At 25.7% G+C, this 24,206-nt stretch overlaps 1 protein-coding gene across 1 annotated transcript in view; it reads left to right on the forward strand.

The window, feature by feature from the left end:
• The window catches only part of LOC135925538 (serine/threonine-protein kinase BRSK2-like), a 30,234-nt gene that overhangs the window by 3,940 nt on the left and 2,088 nt on the right, over window positions 1-24,206 (forward strand). Inside the window, exons 2-15 of the mRNA XM_065460927.1 lie at window positions 12,005-12,099; window positions 12,352-12,437; window positions 15,326-15,466; window positions 17,906-18,022; window positions 18,127-18,160; window positions 18,409-18,477; window positions 18,786-18,932; window positions 19,012-19,046; window positions 21,684-21,842; window positions 21,935-22,050; window positions 22,113-22,167; window positions 22,215-22,304; window positions 22,359-22,871; window positions 22,980-23,254. Coding sequence (XP_065316999.1) covers window positions 12,005-12,099; window positions 12,352-12,437; window positions 15,326-15,466; window positions 17,906-18,022; window positions 18,127-18,160; window positions 18,409-18,477; window positions 18,786-18,932; window positions 19,012-19,046; window positions 21,684-21,842; window positions 21,935-22,050; window positions 22,113-22,167; window positions 22,215-22,304; window positions 22,359-22,871; window positions 22,980-23,254 — 1,932 coding nt within the window. The remainder of the gene's footprint in view (window positions 1-12,004; window positions 12,100-12,351; window positions 12,438-15,325; window positions 15,467-17,905; window positions 18,023-18,126; window positions 18,161-18,408; window positions 18,478-18,785; window positions 18,933-19,011; window positions 19,047-21,683; window positions 21,843-21,934; window positions 22,051-22,112; window positions 22,168-22,214; window positions 22,305-22,358; window positions 22,872-22,979; window positions 23,255-24,206) is intronic.

Below are 24,206 nucleotides of genomic sequence, written 5' to 3' on the forward strand. Positions count from 1 at the left end.
GATTAAATTTATTTCAGTATCAATCTCATAGGAATAAAATTTTGCTAAATATTTAATTTTACCAATAGTGGCATTAGAAAACGAAGAAGGATCTTTGGGTAATAAAACTTGAAGATTGCTAAAGACTTGTTTTTTTATCTAAAACCGTACTTTTATTTGCGATAAAAAAGTATCTAAGAATGGGATGAAAATGGATATTTTATAATATTCTTCAGTTGAGCCAATATTTATTTTATATCTCAATAATGGCCTAGGTGCTAGACGAAGTTTAATTAGTGTTATATCATAAAATTTAGCCTTCGATCCAAAGTCTAGATAAATATTATGAAAATAATTATCTGCATTCATTTTTATTGTATCTACCTGTTCATATATATTTTCCGCCAAATCAATAACCTGAACCAAATCTAAATTTGGTTTTTGTAAATTTCTACAAAGTAGTGAGCTAAAAATAATTTATTGATGCAACTAGCAGCAATGATAAACTCTGATTGATCAATTGAATTCAATAATGATATCGCTTCTGACGACACTTTACTTTTTTTCATGCTCAGCCTTATTTAACTTTTGTATTTCTATTTCTTCTGTTCTACAAATGGAAGTAAAAATGAAAAATATTTAAAAAGTTATAGATATTTATTAATAATTAAAATTAATAACAATACTTATTAATTCTAACTCTCTAATAATTTTGAATTTAATAGAATAAATATATATAATAATAAAATAAATTATCATTTGGTTTCAATTTCTTTGACTAAATATTTTTCCATTTTATTAATATTTTTGAATAATATGTTGGAAAATTGATATTCAAATATTTGTAAAATTTTGATTGGGAGGGGGGGGGTACAATTTTTATTAGCTTAAAATGATAATTATGAAAACTGTCAAATTTGCGATGGGAGGGAGATTTCCCCCTTTCCCCCCCATTGGTTACGCGCCTGGCCTTCATTGTTTAAAACACTTAAATATTGATCGTTGTAATTAAAAAAGAGAAGAATATAATATTATGCAAAACCATTATATACAATTTATGGTCATTTACTTAATGAAAATCGAAAATTTTTCAAAATAGAAATTTATAAAATAATTTTTATTTATATATAAGTCGTTCATTTTATACCATATTATTTTAGTTATTTTTCCATAGCTTATTAATATTTTTGTTGTATATGTCGTAATATATCTTTTTAAAGCGTTCATGAGGGAATTATAAACAATTAATTATATAATATCTTACAATGAATTGTGCTAATCAAAAGATAAAATTTTTTTATTTATGATGTAAATGTAACAAAACAAATTATCTTTGATAAAAAAAATTTATTCTCTTTAGCAAATTTTTATAGGGAAGAGGAAGGTACATAAAAGCTTTATATCTATTATATCCCTGATTATTTCTGTTAAATTTCTACTTTTGATATGTGATATCAGATAAGTTACCCCTGTTACTCAGATGACCACCTTTATTTTTATTTTAGTAGATTTTTTTAAAACTTTTATATTGTTTAAATTTCGAATATATATTCGGATTTCAGAACAAATCATTTTTAAATAAACCATTTCTAGTTAAATTTTATGCCCTAAACCTATATTAAAAAGCCAGAATTGAGTATTATTAAAATTAATTTCCCGGGAATCTTTTTCATTTTTTAAAATACTTTTACAAACCTTTTTTTTACTGAGATTGTAAAGTTACAATTTAAAATGCTATAAGGATCAGTCAAATAATTTTAACATATTTTGAATACGAATTTTATATACCAGAAATAACAACACATCTTAATGACAGCCATCATTCAATCAAAGGATAATATTGAGGGTCATATGAGTCGTGGGGATGGTTGCAAAGTCAAAATTTTTAAATGGCGGGAGAAATTTAATTTTTAAAATTGGGAGAGGTATTTCAAAATTTGTCCCGCAGAGTGCCTGTCTTGACCGAGTATGGCTTATTTAACCCCCCCCCCTTTTCTCTCATAATTATTACTTTATCGTATAAACCAGTATCATTATATTAAATTTTTCAAAATTGGCAATATCTCATTTTTTGTTTTAATTTATACCTCTTCGTAGTCTAGATAAGCTTTATTTATTATATAAAAGCAAATTCTTTGATCTATTAGCGAGACCAAATTTCATCTTATAAATATATAAAAATATATTAATTTCAAAAATAATAGATCTTTATTTTTCAATGTAAAAAATAGATTTCAAATAATAAATAGTTTGTATTTATAATGATATTTCTTTTATTATAACTTGTGTCCTTGAATGTAGTGACTTTATTACTGACCCTTGGGTAGGTCTCCTACTTCCTCTTCCTTTCCTTCTTTATTTGTCTTTCAAGAATTACAATCATGGTTGGTTATTTCTGAGTGTTCAAGATTTGTTGGTATCCTTGATAAAAAAAAAAACTCCGGCATAATTATACAGAGGATGGGCCTCTGTGTAATTGACATGCGCTCACTTTTGGGCAGAACCTCGATCAGCGCGATAAAATAAATTATATTTCATTGAGATTTAAATTTTGAAATTAAAAATTTACCGTAGTTATTGAGAAATTTATAAAATTTTTGAGAAGACATGTTATGATTTAACCATTAGTTCAGATAATGTTGTCAGAGCAAGCCTATTTTTCTCCTTCCTAAAAGCAGTCCTCATCATGCTAAAAATTTGCTCTAGTGAGTTATTCGAATGAAGGTAAATACATAATCGCATATTTTTTTAAGCTCAGGCATTTATTGTTATTGCAAAAAAATTCAACCCATTTCTTATCTGCTTTAGAGAAATTTATTTTTAAGTATTTCGATGAATCATAATAGAAAGTATTACAATCTCTCCAAACATTTTAACATATTTATTAAATTAAAAAACCTAAAATTGGATTAGTAAAATCATATTTTGATTGTTAATTTGTAAAATTGTTAGACATCTTCTTTGTTTAAAAATCCATCAATTAAGGTTAAATTTACATATTAGAAATAGCGTTTTTAGTAATATAGTGATAAAATTTATTTAAGCTATATAAGGTTAAACAGGATTGTGCCCTTATTTGGTCACATGTAGTTAATTCCCTACATATCAAAAAATTATTTTTAGAAAATATTTTTTTAGAAAAAGATAAAATTTTGAAATTCTATTATTCTATAGTGTTAGTGATAACTCCCTAATAGGGACACCATTCCAGATTAACCACTCGGCTAAAATTTTTAATTTAATCACTATGACTTCATTAAAACATTTCATAGCAATTATTTCAACATCAAAAGATAATTTATCATTAAACATATAATATTTCTAAAGATTATTATAATTTAAAAAAAAATAAAATAGTAAAAAATTGAATGAGGTAGAAATGTTAAAATTGCGAGAGATTTAAATGTTACGGTAAGGAGGTCTACACGTATTGAGGAAAACATTGCGGGAAACTCCCGCTAATTGGGGGAGACCTGGCAACCTTGGGAAACCCCCTCAGAAATTTGCTGGTTTTTTTATTTTATACTGATAAAAATTTCTTCCAAACAAATATGTCAATATAAACAATAAATTAAAAGAAAAATAAGAAAATTTAGTATTTTTTATAAATAATTAAACAATCAAAATTTTTGGAAAATATTTTAATGTTAAAAAGAGTGAAAAATCAAAATTATTGTTTTTTTAATATAACCCGCCCAATGTCCTCCAAATTTATAAGGGGAAAATCTACTTAATAATGTAAAATCTTGGCTAAGCCTATGTTGAGGATGATTAATTAATATCTGATCTATTGTTTATATATCACTCAAAAAATAGCCATGTATTTGTTATGAAATATTCAGTTATTTATCATTACCATTTTAAGATTAGTTTTTTTGGTATTTTAGGCTATTTTTCCCATTATTTTATTTATTTTTTATAAACTTAAAATTTTGAATTATTTTTAATCCGTGACATTGATTATGATATTAATAAGGATTAAAAGATTTTTATTTCATACATAATGACATTTTCCCATTAATATATAAGTAGCAAATATATAAAAATAATTTTTTTTTATAATAATGGGTTGTGCTTAATTTTATTATGCTATAGAGTCTAATAAATGATCCAAAGTCGGGGCTTTAATTTGAGGTTCTTATCCTTGGGGAATGAAGCCCCCATCCCCGCCACACCCTAGTGATGTGATAATATAAGCGCAACATTATTTTGATATATACACATAGCGAAGTAACAGCGACGTTTCGCCCGAATTATATTAATGATAACAATTATGTTTTGAGCCCTCAATAGCTTTTACAAAGATATGCAATTTGTGTGCAAATGTATTTTAGAAAACACATAAAGAAATTATATTAATGAGATTTGAGTAGTCTTGCCGTAAAGTTCTTGGATATAATTTTATATGCTGGACATCTTAATATCCTAGATATATTTAGGCTTAAGTGTCTTTAGACAATTATACAGACTACGACAATAAAAAGTACGAGTGTTTAAGCTGTTTTCTAGCAACCTTTAGAGATCTGATACCCTATCCATAACGCTCAAAAAAAATAAAAACCTGATACTTAATAATACTCTATAAGAATCAGAAACATGGGTAATAAATCCACTTATCTTAATAATTGACGCTTCTCATACACATTGGAGATAGATTTACGAGTACAAATGAATAAACAAAATTTTAAATTAACACATATTTACCCAAATTTCGATGAATATCTTTTTAGAAAGACGGATCCCCAGATTTCTTGGTCACATTAGAAAGAAGGAACTAGGCATCTGCAAGAAACAATTTATCCGATCCAACACGACCCGTAAGAAAAAAAAAATTTTTTGACCGAAATCGAAATTGGATAAAATTTTAAACCCAACCCCAACATAACATTGATTAATTCAATTAAACTATGATTTAAAATTCAAAAATATAAAATAAATATTTTCAAACCAAACCTAACCTGCCCCCCTTCCCAATTTAATTTCCTGATCCGAACTAATCGAACCCGATATACAGTCATATCTGACCCATGGGTAAGATCTGTGGGTTGAACTTTCAAATTATATTGGGTTGTGCAGACCTCCAGAAGAAGAACTTTTAAAAAAAAATGCTATAGAAGATATTATGCTCTGTATTATTTTCTGATATTATATATAAAAAGGGAATAAAATTAAAATATTATAATTGAAAATTATCTATATAATTACAAAAAATTTTAAATATACTAAATAAAATTATTAAATTAATATATATTTTCTAACTATTTTAATTTAATTTTAACACTAATTGCTTTTCAAAATTTTGAGTAGGTAAACCGTTTAGCACTTAACTTCATTTTGTATATTCCTCAGCCTATATGATTATGAAAATTATATGTAAAATAATATTTTAATGCTTTTAGAGAATGATCAATTATTCCCAATGACATTGAGCTAAATTGGCTGCCAATTTATTTAATATTCCTAACGGATATTTAAAAAAAATAATACAAATCTATCTGTCAATGATTTAAAAATTGATTTTATTTTTTTAATAAGTTTTTGCATAAAAATATTGATATACTCAAATATTAATGAAATTAGGTAGTGACTAGTTAGAGCGATTAAATTTTACATAAATGGTTCCAGTTAGAACCCAGTTTAACTCGTAACTGATTTAAAACGAGATAAATTATATTTGTTATTTAAAAAAATTGGTAGTAAATTTATTAAATCTTAGATTCTACCTAGTGGCAGTGGCCCCTACATGGGGGAGGGGGGAGGGGGGGGGGAGTCCGAAACAACTGCTTCTAAAAATTTGTGGGGTTCTTTTATTTTTTACTACACCCATTCATAGCCAAGTGATTTCTGGTTTATGATATAGGACTCGAACTCGTAATTCCGTTAATACATATTTAATTAAATACTTATTGGGGAATTTTATTCTTACATTTTAAAAAATTTTGGTCGATGTTTAGCAAATTAGGTTGTTATCCGAGATTTCTTATCAAAAAATTATTTTTTCAATTTCAAAATAGGCCAAAATATATTAACCAAAAGAAATACAAATGCTTAATTAATAATTGCACATGGCATGAGATGATAAATGGACAGACCACATTAGAAAAAGACATGGTGAGCTTAATTTTAACGATATCAAGAAAAGCAAATAGTAGCTTTTAAGAATATTTCTCAAAATTGGACAATAAGCAAAGTAATTTTTCCAGAGTTGTTAATGCTCCTTTTTTAAAAGTACTGCTCCCGCTCCCGCATTCTCAAAAGGAGCTAGCTCCTACTCCCACTACTAAATTTTAAAAGGAACTAGCTCCCCCTCCAAGTGGAGTGCCATTCCATAGCCCCTCCTTTGATTTTCATTTTTTTTAGAAAGTACACGAAACAAAATCATATATATTTTTTATCAAAAAAGTTTATTTATAATAAATGATATATATCAAAATATTTATAATCTTTTATTAGCTTTTAAAAGTAATAAATTTTCTAAATTTGAATCTAACAAACATCCACGCCTCTCTCCTAGAACCTGTTTAGAAATATTAAACAGGAGCACTAGAGGGAAGTGGGGGGGGGGGGGGATTTTGTATTTTATAAAAATATTTTTTAATTCAGGAAATTTATTAAAAATAGTAATTTTGTTATCATTATTTAAAAAATATTTGTCCAATAATTATTTCCTGATAATCAATTTCATGGAATCCAAAAAAATCTTCCGAATCATTGCAGGGTTCTCGTGAACTAGTAGATATTTTTGCATCAGAAATTTGTTTTCTTAAAAAAATTAATTAATTTGTATTTTAGTTCCATATTTTGTGCATTTTTTATCCATTCCTAATTTAATTTGATCGCAAGATATATAATAGCCGCAATGATATTTTCATTATTATAAACAATTAAAAATCTGCAATGACTATAAGGTAAGATAAACGAATAATTTTCCCAGTTTGAATCATAAGTCTCAGAAAAGATAAATATAAACTATTAAATATAATAAAAAATTCAGAGTTGTTAAGGAGCGGCGCTACACTTTTTCAGAAACACCTGGAGAGCCCCCTTTTGAAAATCAGGAGCGGGAGCTAGCTCCTTTTAGGGTTGGAGAGGAGGAGCGCCGCTCCACCACTCTTTTAAATTTATAAATTAAATTATTTTTTAAATATTAATAATCTATTTATTAGTTAATAAAAATTCAAAAAATGAAATTTTATTTTATTTAAATTTATCCAATATTAAATGTTGAGCCGAGTCTTATATTAGTTTTTCATATAATGAGTTAAAATATTAAAAATCAAGTTTTTCTTTCTTTATATTAAAAATTTCTTGGAAAATCTTGTAAGTCATATTAATATTCATTTTATAGATATATCATAAAAAATAGTTTTCGATATTAAGAATCCAGACATCATAGAAGAAGAAATCGAAATAAAAAATAAATTATCTATTTAAATAACTTTATTGCAGATTTTTAATTGTTTATAATAATGAAAATATCATTGCGGCTATTATATATCTTGCGATCAAATTAAATTAGAGTTATTTAAATAGATAATTTATTTTTTATTTCGATTTCTTCTTCTATGATGTCTGGATTCTTAATATCGAAAACTATTTTTTATGATATATCTATAAAATGAATATTAATATGACTTACAAGATTTTCCAAGAAATTTTTAATATAAAGAAAGAAAAACTTGATTTTTAATATTTTAACTCATTATATGAAAAACTAATATAAGACTCGGCTCAACATTTAATATTGGATAAATTTAAATAAAATAAAATTTCATTTTTTGAATTTTTATTAACTAATAAATAGATTATTAATATTTAAAAAATAATTTAATTTATAAATTTAAAACCTAAAAGGAGCTAGCTCCCGCTCCTGATTTTCAAAAGGGGGCTCTCCAGGTGTTTCTGAAAAAGTGTAGCGCCGCTCCTTAACAACTCTGAATTTTTTATTATATTTAATAGTTTATATTTATCTTTTCTGAGACTTATGATTCAAACTGGGAAAATTATTCGTTTATCTTACCTTATAGTCTACTTTTAAATTTTTCTGTTTTCCCTAATTTAACAATTTTATACATATTAACCATTCCTACTACCTCATGTACTGCCGAAAGGGCCATGAGTAAAATTAAATTAATTAAAACAAGACTTCATAGTATTATGTTAACTATTTTATCAATGGAAATTTTTTTTATTTTAACAATTAAATATTGATGAAATTATTAATTCTTTCGCTTTCTCTTCCCCTAATTTGTCTAAATTATTAATTTAAAAATAATATTTTTATTATATATTAAAGATTGATGCAATAAAAATTATTTTTGAAATTTATGGGTGTCAAAAATTAATTAATAATATTTTCGGAGGAAGGGGGGGGGGGTGTATTTTGCTTCCATCATTCAGAAAGTGTAGACACTTACTGGTAAAGAAATTCATCCGGGGGATAGGGGGTATTTATTATTAAAATTACTGTTAGGGTGATATTTAAATTAATAAATGCTCGTAGATTCTGAATAGATTGTTTCTAATTGGTATAACTTCGCTTGATATTTGAATTTGAACTGCTCTACTCAATATTTACTAAAAATTGACATCAGTTTAAAAAGGAATAGTTATTATCTATGTTTAAACAAATTTTTAAATAAAAATATTAAGTTTTGACAGAGCATATTAATTAATTTTTATCTAGATAAATTATAACATTTTACATTTGGTATAACTTAATCATTATTATAAGATAGGACAGGATATATAAAATGCCTAGAAGTTATAATAAACTAATAAAAAAATATTAAGCATTTCTCTCAATAATAATATTTTTACTTATTTTATATATTTTTTTGTGAATATTATTCATTGAAATATACTAATAAAATTCTGTTAAACTGTTTTATCGTTAAATAATTTTATTAATTTGTAGTGCTGTAAAGTAACAGCAATGAAAGTAACTCATTACTAACCCAGTTACCCTTTTAAAGAAGACTTGCCAAAAGGTAACGAGTCTTTTTTTGTGTTAAGAATTACATAAAACTTACGCTTTATTTAAAAATTTTTCTAAAAAAAGATGGTAAAAAAATTTTTATTTTATTTTATTATATATTATATTTTTTTTTATAAATGGACCAAGTTTTAGATTCAGATCAACCATCAAAGTTGTTCATTTTTATTTTATTTATTTTTATTTTTATTGGTGAATTTTATTCGATTTCAAATATTTGGTTTTAAAATATATAGCCCGGCCATGATATTTTTTTTAAAAAAATTTTCAGGCCCAGCATAGGTGTTTTTTTTTAAAAAAATTTTGGGCCCAGCTCAGGTATATTTAAAATACGGTGGCCTGCAAGTCTCTGAAAAACATACCTATGAAGTAAAACTTCTGAAAGTAGATTGAATGGTTTGGATCTTGAATATTCATAGGCATTTAACGCCAAGCAAGGATGAGATAATTGAAAAATTAGCTCATAACATACAAAGTACAATTATTCCTAAGAAACATTTTGTGTATTAATTTATATTTCCAACATTTAAATTTTTTATACTTTATATATTTTAAAAGCTCAAAAAATTTAAATTTCCATTTTGGGTCATTTAAGTGATTCATATCGTTGGGTATTATTAGATCTAATGGGGAGGGAGTTGAATTTCACTTTCTCCTTTCAATGCCGGTTTATATATATAATTTTTTTAATTCACATTAGTTTAAAATTGTGTATTAGAAAAGTTATTAATCCTAATAAATTTATGCTTAGTATTTTTAATTAACAATAATATTTCTTAAAAAAATTTATTATCCCCTCCCCCTTCCAGACCAAATTCCTGCGTACGCGCCTGCTATCGCATTATATATATTAGAGGTCTAGATAGGGTCTAGTTTAAAATTTTTTAAGAGAGGGCAAGAGGACGGGCGGGTTAAATAAATATTTTAAACTAGGGGCGGGCGGGCGGGTAAAGAAAATTAAACAATGAGAGGGTTGGTTAAAAAAATTTAAAATCATTTGTGTAAATATTAATAAAAAATTGTTCCTATGTACTTTTTTGGATATTAAAAATTAAAATCCTTTTGGTATCATAAAAAAATTTTCTTAAAATAAATATACATTTTTGTATATTTAAAACTCTTTTGGTAGAAACGGCAAGAAAGAGATTTGCCAAAGCTATCAAGGTTAGCAAGAAAAATATTGACAATTCCTCCAATTAGTGCTTCTTCTGAACGAAGATTTAGTATTGCTGGAAGGTTTTTAGAACAAAGAAGAACGTGTTTGAATCAAGAAAATGTCGATTCATTATTATTTTTGCATCATTAATTAAATATAATATCAATTTTTTATTTATATTACTTTCATAAATATTTTATTTGATCAAATAAATTATCCATAATTTAAATTATTTTATACTTAATATTGTAATTTCCTAAAAAAAAATTGCAGAGGTGTAATTCTGAAATATTTTTTATTAGATGCTTAAAAAATTGAAAGAATGGGGCGGGTAAGTAATTTTAGACTAATGGGCGGGCCAGTGTGTATATTTTTTTTGAAGACTATGGGCGGGCTGGGCGGGCGGGATTAAATTTTGTTAAAACATTGGGTGGGGGGGGGGGGGTTATGGTTCAAAAACCCGCCCAATGTAGACCTCTAAAATATATATCAAAAAAACTTGAATGTAAATCAAATTGATTTAAAACTTTTGTAGCTTAATAATTTTTTTAGATGGGACCGGACCGACCGGACTGAACCGATGGTCCAACGGTTCGGTCTTACTTAACTTAAAGGTCCATCGATCTGGTCGCATTAATGAAAAAAGGGACCGGACCGGACGGGATGGATTGTTGCAAACACTATTTACAGCAATATTAATTTGTAATTAATGTAAATTTTTTCTTAGAATGCATAACATTTCAAACTTACTTGGTTTATCATTATTCTTTGCTTTATTTGCATTTAGATGTGATGTAAAAATGGATATAATCTAGTTATTTTGCCCCCCCCCAGTAATAGAATTTATTTTATTGCTAAACACCACTATTTCTTCTGGTCTCGATTGCTAATTACAAAAATAATGATTTAAATCTTCAAGCTCGATTTTCTCATTTTCAATAAAAAAGGTGAGTAGAGCGAGCCTTCCAATTATCAAGCTTCGATATTGTAACAAATTATAAGTGTTTTATATATATCGATTTTATGTTTTAAAATTATCATGTATCCCACTATATATGCAATTAGAAACAAAACATACTCTATCAATGCTTATTTTCAATTATGGTTTAGTCTTATTAATTGACAGAGGCTTATCACATAAATTTGTGGGTGATTCCCTCGATGAGAATAAAAATTCTTAAGAGGCCTGAAAATATCTTGGAAACTTTTTAGAGGCTTGGAAAATATTTAAGGATTAAAAATATATTGGGAAATAATTATAATTTGCAACGAAATTCTGTATTAATATTTAAATGTTGATGACAACCATTTTATTCCATACTTAGTTCAAAGCAGAGACCTGCAAAAATATCATTAGCATGACCCGACCCGGATTTTAAAAAATTTTTTTGCCCTGCCCGGGTTTTATATTTTCAGGTCCAGCCCGGATTAAGAAATTTTTTTGGCCCGGCCAGGATTTTTTAAAAATATATTACATTTATTTTTAAGTTTTATAGCTATTAATGGCAATTTTAAATATTCGGGTTTAAAATATACGACTCGACCCGGGTATTTTCCAAAAAATTTTTTAGGCCTATTTAAAAATTAAAATGCGCAATGTTCAAAGTAAGAACTTATCGTAAGTTTGCAAAAAATAAATCCTTTTATATTTAGCAATTTTTTTTATTAGCATATTTTATACAATTCCAGGATAAAATTTAGACTTATTTTAAGCTAAAAATCAAATAATAACCTTTCTTTATCATATGAATTAAATTACTGATTTTCTTAGAATAAACTTACATTATTTGCACACCTTCAGATATATAGTATACGAACGATGCATTTTATATTCCAGAGTATTTTAATGAATGATAACTATATAATTTTGGCAGGTTTAGTCAAATTGGGCCTTCACTATAAAACTGGAAAAAAGGTTGCGATAAAGATAGTAAATCGGGAAAAACTAAGTCCAAGCGTTTTACAAAAGGTTATATTACAATATAAATTTGTATAAATAATTTCTATTATAGTAATATGAATAATTTATTAAGAAGTTTTACTTAGTGAAACCATATAATATAAAAATCAAGAATAATATTTTCTTTTATCAAAATTTAAAGAGACATCAAATAATGATGGATCTGAAATATCTTGTTAATAATATTATAATACTTATAAGGGTTAGAAAATTTAGATGCATATTCTATATGTAAAATTAGTTTATATTAATAATTTGTAGGTTGAACGTGAAATATCTATAATGAAATTGATCGAGCATCCCAACATTTTGACACTATATGACGTTTTCGAAAATAAAAGATATTTGTATATGAACGATACCTTTATCATATTAAATTTAAAAAATAGGAAATTTAAAATATTTGATTTGAGTGATGGATAATTGGAACGCTGTATAAGGCGCATTTTTTAAATTTTAATGTTTATGTTTATATATGGTATAGCAGCGCTATGCAAACTTTACTAATTATTTAACTAATTTACAAATTAGTTGGCTAAATTAAATTATTAGCTGGCTAGTTTACAAACTATCTATATGCTTAGCTAGAGTTAAATGCTTAATCAGTTTATAAATTAGGTAGCTAATATACAAACTGTCTAGTATGCAAACTAGAGAGTTGATATACAAATTATCTAGCAATATTTTGTTTTATATATCAATTTTCCAGATTTTGAAGTATTTTATGATTTATTTTTGAATTTTAATTCTTCCTTCTAATACATATACTTTTTTATATTTTATTTACCTCATTTTTAGTATTTTAGTTTTTTTATAGAAATTTAATCTATTCAGAAAATAATTTCCCTTGCTAATGTATTTTTTATCAAATTTGTTATTACATTTTTTAAAATTGTTACCTGATTTTTCTTCATTTTCAATTATTTATTATTAATTCTATATAATTTTTTTAAATTTCATTTTTCAATAGTTTTCATAATTTTGCCCACCCATTTTTCGATATTTTATAAATTTTTAATCTGATTATCTTCATTCATTTTATAAGATATTGTATTTCCAATTATTTAGTTGTTTTAATTATTTTCTTTATTTTTTTCCCCCTTTATGTTTATTTTTATGCCCCTTCCCCCATGATTATTTAATTTATATTTATGTAACATTGCTTAAGCAACTAAACTCATTTGAATTTTTTAGCGATATGCTTTTTTTGGTTTAGATTCAAATTCAATAACATTAATTTGTTTATTGTAAACACATTTTTAAAGAGACTATGCGTCCCAATAATAAAATTCAACTTTTCATAATAGTTCCAACACATTTCATAGTAATTTTGAGACCAACCCGTAGATTAAAGCTATCTTAGTTTATACGAATATTTTCACGCTTGTTTTGGCATCTTAACTTCGCACTCTTTTTAACTTCAACTATTTAGATATATTATCAGAGTAACCTATTGAAGCAACTTCGGGATTCTAAAAAATAAAACGAAGTCGCAAAATAGTTAGAAAAGGGGGTATTCATACGTTGATTCAATAGGAGACTTTAATGGCATATCGTTATGCAATATGTATCTATAAGTAGTTCAATTTCAAAAGGAATTCAGAGTAGAGAATCTAAAATAAATCTTTTCCTTTTATTTAGAATGATGATTTTCAATTAATAATTTTTGTTTTATATAGTTTTAATATTTTTGTTTATCCTGAAAAATTTAAACTAAATTCTTAAAAAACATTGAAGATATTTTATTTATTAGCTTATAGAATTGTATTTTTGACCAAGAAATTCACAATACTTTTTAAATTATTTTGCAAAAGAATTCCCCCCCCCTCCTACTCCAAGAAAACTTACGGGTGACACTGCTAAACCCACTGTTAATAGTTAATATTCCTTAATTTACATTTGAATATTTTATTTTTAAGGACTAAAATAAAATAGGAAAAAAATTGAACATGAAAATTCGACTTGGTTAGAGGCATTCAAACATCCTTAATTTTAAAGAGTTTCGCGTGGCAATATCGCGGCCTCCTCTAATTATATATTTAAAATCGTTAATCCCACTTCAAATCTAGCAAAAAATTGCATTTTCAATTCGATTCATTAAATTTTCATTAATATTTTTTATATTGCGTTTCTTAAAATTAAAGTATCGAAAATTATATCTCTCCAGTCTAAATTTGTAAATTACGTACAAATTTAAATGTTTTAGAGAATAAAAGCAAAAAAGATATGCTAGTAGTAGATAATTCATAAAAATATGCTTTTAGATTATTTTTCATTACTTTTTTGCCTTCTCGAAATCGAAATTTAACATTTTCTAAAAAGACAAAATTCTTAAATCAATAAATATTTTTGATTTTTGGAAATAGTGAATATTAATGGAACCTTACGGTGTTAGGCCTGCTACGTTCTATCTCTAATTTGCCATAGGCTTTTAGGCGCTATCTTTTCCAAACACCTCTATCTTATTCTAGACTCAATGAGAAATTATAAGCAATCCTCCCAAATAATTACTATATTTTAAATAAAGAAATTATAAAAAAAAATTTAACAAAAAAGTTTAATGAATATTTTTTTATAAATAAAATCAATTTCTGGTTTTTAATATAATTATTTTCTGGAATGAAAATAAAAACAAATGAACCTAAAAATATTTATTTATCAAAGGAATAATTTAAGGGATATATGAAGGTATATTTTATATATCTATTGATTTTTTAAATATTTGAATTTGTGTTATTGATTTTCATAAGTTCAGGTAGTGTTCTTAAACGGCTCGTTTTGAGCCGATTTTTAAAAACGGCTAACTCAATATTTTAGCCAGATAAATATTGCCTAAGCCTCAAGATTTTGACAATATATGTCTGGATCTTTGTTCCTTCTATGAGCAAAATCTTCAGGCTTGGGTAATATTTGTCTGGATGAAGTATTGAGTTAGCCGTTTTTAAAAATCGGCTCAAAACGAGCCTTTTAACAAAACTAAGTTCAGGTCACTATAGCGTCTACATAGGAGCTACATTTTGGATTTTTAGAATCTAATATAAAAGTAAAATTCAAGAGGGTGGAATTAAATCTTAATTGATAAGACGCAAATTTTACCATAATATTCTATATTAATATTTAAAATTCGATTATATATAAAAGTATGATGGATACTAATATTTGACTTTTAAAAAATAATCACTATTATAAAACTAATATACAATCATCAATAATTAATTAATATTTACGAATTTAGATACTTGGTGTTAGAATACGTTCCAAATGGCGAATTATTCGATTATCTAGTTAAAAAGGGTAGACTAACGCCTAAAGAAGCCAAAAAAATATTTAGAGAGATAATATCAGCATTGAATTATTGTCATAGTCATTCAATTTGGTAAACATTTCTATGCTATTTACAGAGTTGGGCAGTAGCGCGAATACTTGTATCTATGTTCTAAATACAAGTTCCATATACTTTGCATTTTTTGAAATTTTTAATAAGACACCTACACCTGTATCTAAGATAGTTTATTTTACATTTCATTGGTAAAAGATATAGATACTTTATTTTTTTATTAAAAAGATTAGATATTCATTTTTTTAAATCTCCTTTTTTCTTAGGTTCTATTTTCATATATCAGCACAAGCTTATTAAACAAATCGATTAACAAATTATTCCATTAGATTCTTTTGAGTTACCAATCGAATATGAATGGTATATTTTGCTATTCATACGAATGTGATAGTAAATTATTATATTCGTTCAAAAAGAATTGATTATTTGATTTCGTATTCGCCTTTGAATACGTTTTTGTACGTTTTCTAAAAATTCGTCATATCAAATTTACTTTTATCTCCATAAAAAGTAATAATGTATTTTGTAAATGATACCATGAATAGGGTAATATTAATATTGAAATGTATCTTCTGCTAATATTGATAATTTGTGATATTTTATCAATTGTCATTTAAATACCAATCATTCTTATTATATTTCAAATAATCATTCTTCTTTTTATTCAAATAATCATGACCTTATTTTATAACTATGTGAGGGGAAATATGAAGGATGGGGGGGGGGGGGGTGTAAAGATATATTACTTCGATGTCCATCATTTTGGATTGCCCTTTCGGCACAATAGTATAATAGACATATAAATAGTAATTTTGAGTGATTTCAATTTGTTCATTGTTTGAAAAATTTTTTTTTATATAATGATGGTTTTGTGGTTATTAATTATAATTATATAAATGATATCGTAAAATTTTATTTGAATAAATTTTGGGATATTTCTCCAGTAAGATCAAACCACAGCATAGAGGTATCCAGGCTAAGGTGGGAGAGAGCATTAATAGGTGGGGGTTTTCATAAAGTTTATTAGAGATCTTTAGGTCCTCTTATAGTAGTCCTTTGGCTATATTAGATGTTTATAAAAATAATTTAGGCTTTTTACCTTTTTATATCAAAATGCTTATTTCTAAAAATTTTGAATTATAGTTATTTTAAAAAGTTATCAACTTTTACTAATTTTTCTTCAAATTCTTCCTTATAGTGATATTTTGTATACATTTTTAGGAGAGAGGAAATTTGAAAGGGAAGGGGGTGGGAATTTTATTAGCTTAAGATGTTATTTAAGAGAACAGGCAAATCTGCGATGGGGGAGGGGGGAATTCCTTTATCTTGGTTACACGCCTTAACCAGTTCTACGGTCATTTATTTTCTAGCTCATCGAAACAATCAACACACTTATGTTTCAAAATAAATTTTATAAAAAAAATTTTTGGTAATCCTTTTAATTATTTTAATTTAATTTATTTGTGCTAATTTAGTGTCCACTATTTGATGTAATATATTTTTTTGTTTAATTTTTCCCCAGATACTGTGACCAACTTTGAACCCTTAATAAATATAAAATAAAACTTTATAGAATTTGAACATCACATTTATTAAGATTCTTCCTCTGGGATAATGCCGTACTGGGTTAAATTTTTTAATTATTCATTCATTTTTTTAAAAAAAACAATATTATTGTTTATATTAATTAAATTAGCATTGAGACATAAAAGGACATTCATCTATAATAACATCCTCTCAATTTAAAGATTCATTAATAATTCAAAAAAATATAAAAATTATCAATCCTTTTTATATGTAAAAGTTTGTAAGCTTTTATTTTTATATTGAAGTTCATTAAAAGTTTATTATATAATTAGTTTAAAATTATTTTTTATTAAAATCATGCCAATAAACATTAGGAATATTCACCGGGTTGTGTCCGGGATTACCCTGGATATGGGATGATTCCGGACAAAAAACAGTTCACGTTATTTTGGAAAAAATACTTGAGCCAAAAATTATGTGGAAGATTTAACTCATATAATGATTTTTTCGAAAAGTTATATTTTCAAATTTCATGGCACTTTAAATTAAGAATGTCCGAACTTCGGTCTTCTCTGCTAATATCTGTATTCAATATCAAGGAGATAAATCTCTTATATATTTATGTTCTACAGAAAAACACCATAAAATTTATATCTTTTATTATTCCTTTAATAAATAACGATCAGCTAGAAAGAATTATAAAAAACATCTTGTTTCTAAGATATTCTTATTTAGCAAAATATAAGTATATTATATCTTGTATCTGAAATTTAAAAAAATATCTGAATCTATATTTATTTTATAAATAATCTGTATCTGTATATAGAATCATTTTATAAAGGACGTGCCCAACTCTGGTTATTTATTACTAATATATCATTATTAATTAAAAATTATTTGCATTTGCTTAATTATAACTAAAATTATTTTATTTATACACCCTCCCTCAAGCCATAGAGATTTAAAACCAGAGAATCTATTGCTAGATGAAAATAATAGCATTCGAATAGCTGATTTCGGTATGGCATCCCTCCAGATGGATGGACTATTATTGGAGACTAGTTGTGGGTAAATTATATTACTATTATCCCTTTGAAGAAATGGATTTAAAAAATACTCTTCTGATATAATACATGTAAATAAAAATTGTTAATATTATATTTATTATACAGATCTCCACATTACGCATGTCCCGAAGTTATACGAGTATAGTAAAAGTTGATTTTAAAATATAATAGTAAAACCTCTCTAATATAGCAAATCTCAAATAAAAACGAGTATCCTCAGCGAATCTTCTTTTTGATATATTGATTGGCCCATTAGTTTTCATATTAGATAAGGATTTACTGTATAACAATTTTAAAAAAATATTTCATAAAAAATTAAATTAATAATTTACTAATAAGTGATAACATGAAACCAATCAATTCCTTTAATATTTTTATATAAATTAGGGAGAAAAGTATGATGGTCGTAAGGCGGATATATGGAGCTGTGGCGTCATCTTGTATGCTTTATTAGTGGTTAGATTATTTTTATTCAAAAATCTTACTGCGAACAAAAAAGTTGAATTTAAAAAATAAAATAAAGTTTTGTTTATAACTTTCAAAACAACACTAAAAATTTAAAAAACATAAATTTTTCTTTTTTTTTTGGTTATTCAAAACAAACCTAATCAAAATTGTATTTTGTTTTAAATGACCTTATTATTTTTTAAACACATGATAAATAAATTGCAATATTATAAGAGTTATAGTGATCTTGATTTAGAAATATAATTAAATTAAGAATTGAAAGTAAATATTGCATTATCGTCATTGTTTTACTATAGGGAGCTTTACCATTTGACGATGAAAATTTACGACATTTGCTAGAAAAGGTTAAACGTGGCTATTTTCACACCCCTTCATTCGTTAGCCCGGAATGCCAAGAGTTGATTAAGGGAATGATCGAAAAAGATCCAGACAAAAGGATGACCGTATGCATAAACATTATTTAATTTTAAATAAATATAGAATATAATTTATTATTATGATTATTATATTTTCGATAATAAGCTTGCCCAAGTGCTAAATCATTCGTGGGTCGCCAAGTAAATACTTATATGTATATCATAATATTTATTTTTTGGAAGAAATTATTTGTTACTATTATCGTATCATAGGCGTATACAGGGCAGAGATTAGAGGGTCATAATCTCCCTATAGCTAAAAATGTTTATTTAGTTTTTATATTTATATAATACAAATTTTTAAAAAAACCTTACTTTTGTGATTTTTGAAAAAATTATTTAAAACAATTTGAATTATTACTATTGACCACTTTATGGCTATAGCATTCGATCAGCTACTAAATCGCTAATATGTATTTGACGTTTATTATTAAGATTTAGATATTAGATGGAATTATTTTATAAATTCATATTTTCCTCACGATACTATCGAAATCACCTAATCTATCTATAACATTGGGTAGCCGATTATTTATTAATAAAAAATAACATAAATTTGCTACAAAAAATCAAACTAGAAATCAGATTTAACAACACTACAGGCAAGAAATAGTTCCATTTTAATTAAATTTTTAAATACGAATTTTTTTCAAATGGTTGGGTGTTATTAGTCGTCATGATTAATCAATCTACTTTGAAAGAAATAACAAATTGGGATATTTTTTTATCAGGTTATTCTTTGTCCTTTTGACATTGAACCATTTTTTTTATTGATTGACTGATATTTAAAAATAATTAAATCATTAAAATATTCATAATGAAAAATTAAAAAATTTCTTAACTGTGTGAATATTTATCCTGTAGCACTGCCGAGTGTGAAGGGGATTTTCATCTTATGAATTTGATCATGGTAAGTGATCGAGCTATTTAAAGAGTGACTACATTAATATAATGTTCAAAAATATTAATGGATCTTCGATATCGGAGTTTCAGATCCATATATCAAAATAAGAAGAATTAACTATCATGGGCGAATGAAATCTTCAAAAAAAAATAGAACCCAAAGGAAACGAAGAAATAAATTTTTTAATTCATACTTATATATTTTTTAACTTGTACAGATATTGGTAATATTAAATTTGTGAGATTATTTTGAAAATATAATATAAATAAAGAATTTATTCATGTACGCAATAAAAAAAAATCGATTTTACATAAACATATTTTTTAATATATTAAAAAAATATAGCCCCCTTCCCCTCCCCCAGCTAAATTTTTGACAGAGTTGTTAAAGTAGCGCGTAGCTATAGCTAATAGCGGCTACTTTTTTTGTAACTATTTATTTTTTTAGCGCATGACTTAGCTACTTTTGAAAAATATAATGAAGGTAAGTATAAACATGAAAATTTAAATATAATAATTAATTATAATTTATAATTTAATTTTGAAATTGAAATATATTTTCAATTTGTAATTTATATTTTCATTTGGTATTATAAACCTAAATCACGTGTTAATAATTTAAAATGTAATCGCCTATGGATATCCAAATCGTTGGAAGTGATAGACAATGATATTAATGAAATGGAAGATACTAGTGAAGAAAGTGTTCTTAATAGCTATAATGCAAATTTCCTGTTCCCTAGATTTGTAAATTTTTTAAAATAAAAATAAAAACCAAAACTGGCTTCAAATTTATTTGTTTAAAATATAAAAAAAATATTTCCTCAAATCAATCCAGTAGCTTTAACCTCAAGAAACACCTAAAGGTAAATTGTCATTTAACATTCTAATAGTATTTATTTTATAAGACTGTTCATGCCATAGTTTTAAGAAAATGTAGAAACATCTAAATAATTTTGATGAAGGCGATTCTACCTCCAAAGGACTAATTCAATTCAAACCAAATTAATTAATAATACAAATGCCATTATTTCTCAGAAATTGGCTGATTTGTTGATTTTATAGTTATACTTTCTGATCATCGCTCTAGACTTGGAGATGATAATATTGAAATGATTTTATTATTAAAATGCATTACCATAAATATTTATTTTTATTATATAAATTTTTTTATAATCAAAACTAACTATTTTTTAATATTTATAAATGTTGATTTTTATATATTTACTATACAATAAAATTATAAGCAAAAAATAAAACAAATTTGTTTCTAATTTTTTTTTTATAAAAAGTAGCTTAAAAAGTAGCTAAAGCTACTTTTAAAAAATAGTAGCTAATAGCGCACTACTTTTTTTGACAATAGCGATAGCGGTAGTGTGCTACTTTTAAAAGTAGCGTTTAGCAACTCTGATTTTTAAGCAATACACCGTTAATTAGGTTGTTACTTAAAAAAATAATGTTAATTAATGTCAATAATAATAATTACCGAAGTTAAATTTATATAAAATAATAAATATAGAAATAGTATTATTCTCATATATTTCCGTAACAATATAACTTTAAAAATATTTTGAATATTTTATTTATAAACTATTCATGATATTAGGGATAATATGCCTATGTAGCAAAAAATGCTGAAAAAGAAACAAATTATTTATTAAGAATGTTTAATAAATTTAAACTTTCTAATTTTAGTAAAATAAGGGCAACTTCATCTCTAACATTAATTAATTAAAACAATCACCATGTCTTGAGCATAAAGTAATCTTAATATAAATCAGACAGTTGTATTAATTTTATGGTCCGCTGTAGTAGCGGTTTAGATTAAGTGTTATATTATTCTAAAAAAAATTAAATTATTTTAAATTTGAAAAGCAAAAACGAAATTATTATAGAGCCGCCTATATCTCAGATAGTTCAAACGCATATAATTACATCTAAGGACGAAATTGATGTAGATATACTATCTTGTATGCTAGCATTGGCCTGTTTTAAAAGCGAAGATACATTGATAGAGCAACTTCTTAATCCAAAGTCATTATTACATATATACATTTATTTTTTTATTTAAAATAGTTTAAATTTTTATATATCAAAAATATATTTTTTTGAATAATCCTTTATAGACACACAATGGAAAAGGTTATATATTTTTACCTACTAGACCGTAAAACTAGAAATCCAAATTACTCAGATGAAACAGTCCCGAAATTAATAAAGACCAACAAGCTTCTAGAAGAAGGTATATTATCTTAGATTTATTATCATAAAATAAAATAAATTTTTATACGCAACTTATCTCAGATCCCCCAAGAAAAAGATTAGATAAATGCATTATAAATTACAAATCTTTGAGCAGGTATATTATAAAAAATAAAATGATTATCATTTATATGCAAATTATAGGTATAGTTTGGACACTCTAAGCGATGGTTCCCCTTATGTTTCTCAATATTCGCCTAGTGAATATAGATTTTATTTGGGAAAATGGAATGGGTATAATTTAAAAAAATTCAAAATATTTATAATTCAAAATACAATTTGATAAAGTTCTAGAAGTTTTTATAACAATCCCTTGCCATCACCATCTGCTAGTCCTAGATTTAGTTCGGATCGTCGTGGTCAAAAGTTTTTATCCAACAACTCTCTTCAGCAAAACAACTGTGACAATCACCATGAAAATGGTGCCTTTATTGAAGATCATAATCAAAACGATTTACAAGGAAAGCCCTTTGCCTTTAATTTTAACTTTTATGGCACGGGTAAGTATAAGAGAAGGTCCGAAAATTCTAATCAAACAGATAAAACGCACGTAATTAATAACAAAACATCTAAATTAACAGAACGTCATTCCACACAAAACAAACATTCTCTCGATTCAAAAGGCATATATATTCCTCATTATCGATGCTTAAACGCTTTAGTTCAAACTAATTCTAGCGATAATGCAAAACATTTCACCAATGAAAAAATTCAACACGATATATCCATTAAACATGAAACTAAAGTAGAAACCGAATCCCTTTCCCACTTCAACAAATATCCCTCAAATATCAAATCCAGGTATATATATATAACTATATAATAAGAGTGTGTTCAATACAGCACCCAATAATTTAATTTTTTTACTAATAGTATATATTATACATTTTAATTTAAACAAAATTTAAGGTTAAATGTGCTTAAAAATTTGAACCTGATCAATGGGTCACAACCATTAACGGTCGATATAACCAACGTCGAAAAACTTAAAAAACCAAGTTTAAAGCATGCGCAAAAATTAAATCATATAAAGAATTTAAATGATAAACAAAGAGGAGATCGAATGACTATATACAGTAGATTTCATCATTTATCGTGTCACTCGAATGTGTCCAACACTTCTTGCGAAAATAATCATAACAACCTTACCGATAAAACAATGTTACTTACTTCCAACTATTATAGTAATTTATTAATATAATACCAGCTGATTGTAACTAATTGTTTAATCACGCCATTAATCATATATTTTTGATTGGGGGTGGCATCTGGAGCGGTAGCGGAATTATTTTTTTATATTTTGTCTATACTATGATAAAATCATATCAATTTCAGAATATGAACTAAGGACACTGTACTTATATATACTATATGTAATGAGTTAAAACAGTTATATTTGGATAGAGAAATAAATGATTAATTTATGTAAGCATTTTTTACACAAAATTAAGAGCACTACGTCTACACTTTGTAAGTGTAGATTGGGCCTTAATTCAAATATTTTAACCTTAATGTCAAGCAGTTCAAATCTAAAATATGAATTCAGATTAATTCCGATAAAGATAAAAAAATTGATGAGAATCTGAAATGAAGATTCCTATGTAGATGATCTGATAAGTTTTTTTGAAAATAAAGATCATTCTTTAAATATTTTTTAATAAATTCCCCTAATTAAAATTTTTATTTATTAAATATTATACAACCCTCCCAACCTCTGTTCTGGTTGAACGTATGTTAACGTATCGAAGCTATATTGCTTAAGCGCTCTTGTTTATCTGATCAAAATTTTGAAAATCAATTTATATTAAAAATAAATAAAAAATTATTACAAGAACTTATCTTGTAATGCAATATACTATTTTTGTATAAGTTTATTTTTATTATCTATAGGAAAACTATAAATAAAAAGATAATTTATGCATAATATTTAGTTTTTGAATAGCGAGTTACACGTTCTCCATATCAGGATAACGGTAACGCATTCCTTTTTTCAAAAGTGACGAGTGACGTGTAACGCGTTTCTTTTTTGAAGTAGTTTACAGTATAATAATTTATTGGGAGGATTCGGATCCCAACCTCTCCTCTTTAGTAACCCGGTGTTTAATTATCACCAAACAAGGCTCATTGTCTAATAAA

The sequence above is a fragment of the Gordionus sp. m RMFG-2023 genome, chromosome 2 (assembly GCF_954871325.1).
Source record: "Gordionus sp. m RMFG-2023 chromosome 2, tfGorSpeb1-WG-v2, whole genome shotgun sequence".
Taxonomy (NCBI): Eukaryota; Metazoa; Nematomorpha; class Gordioida; order Chordodea; family Parachordodidae; genus Gordionus; species Gordionus sp. m RMFG-2023.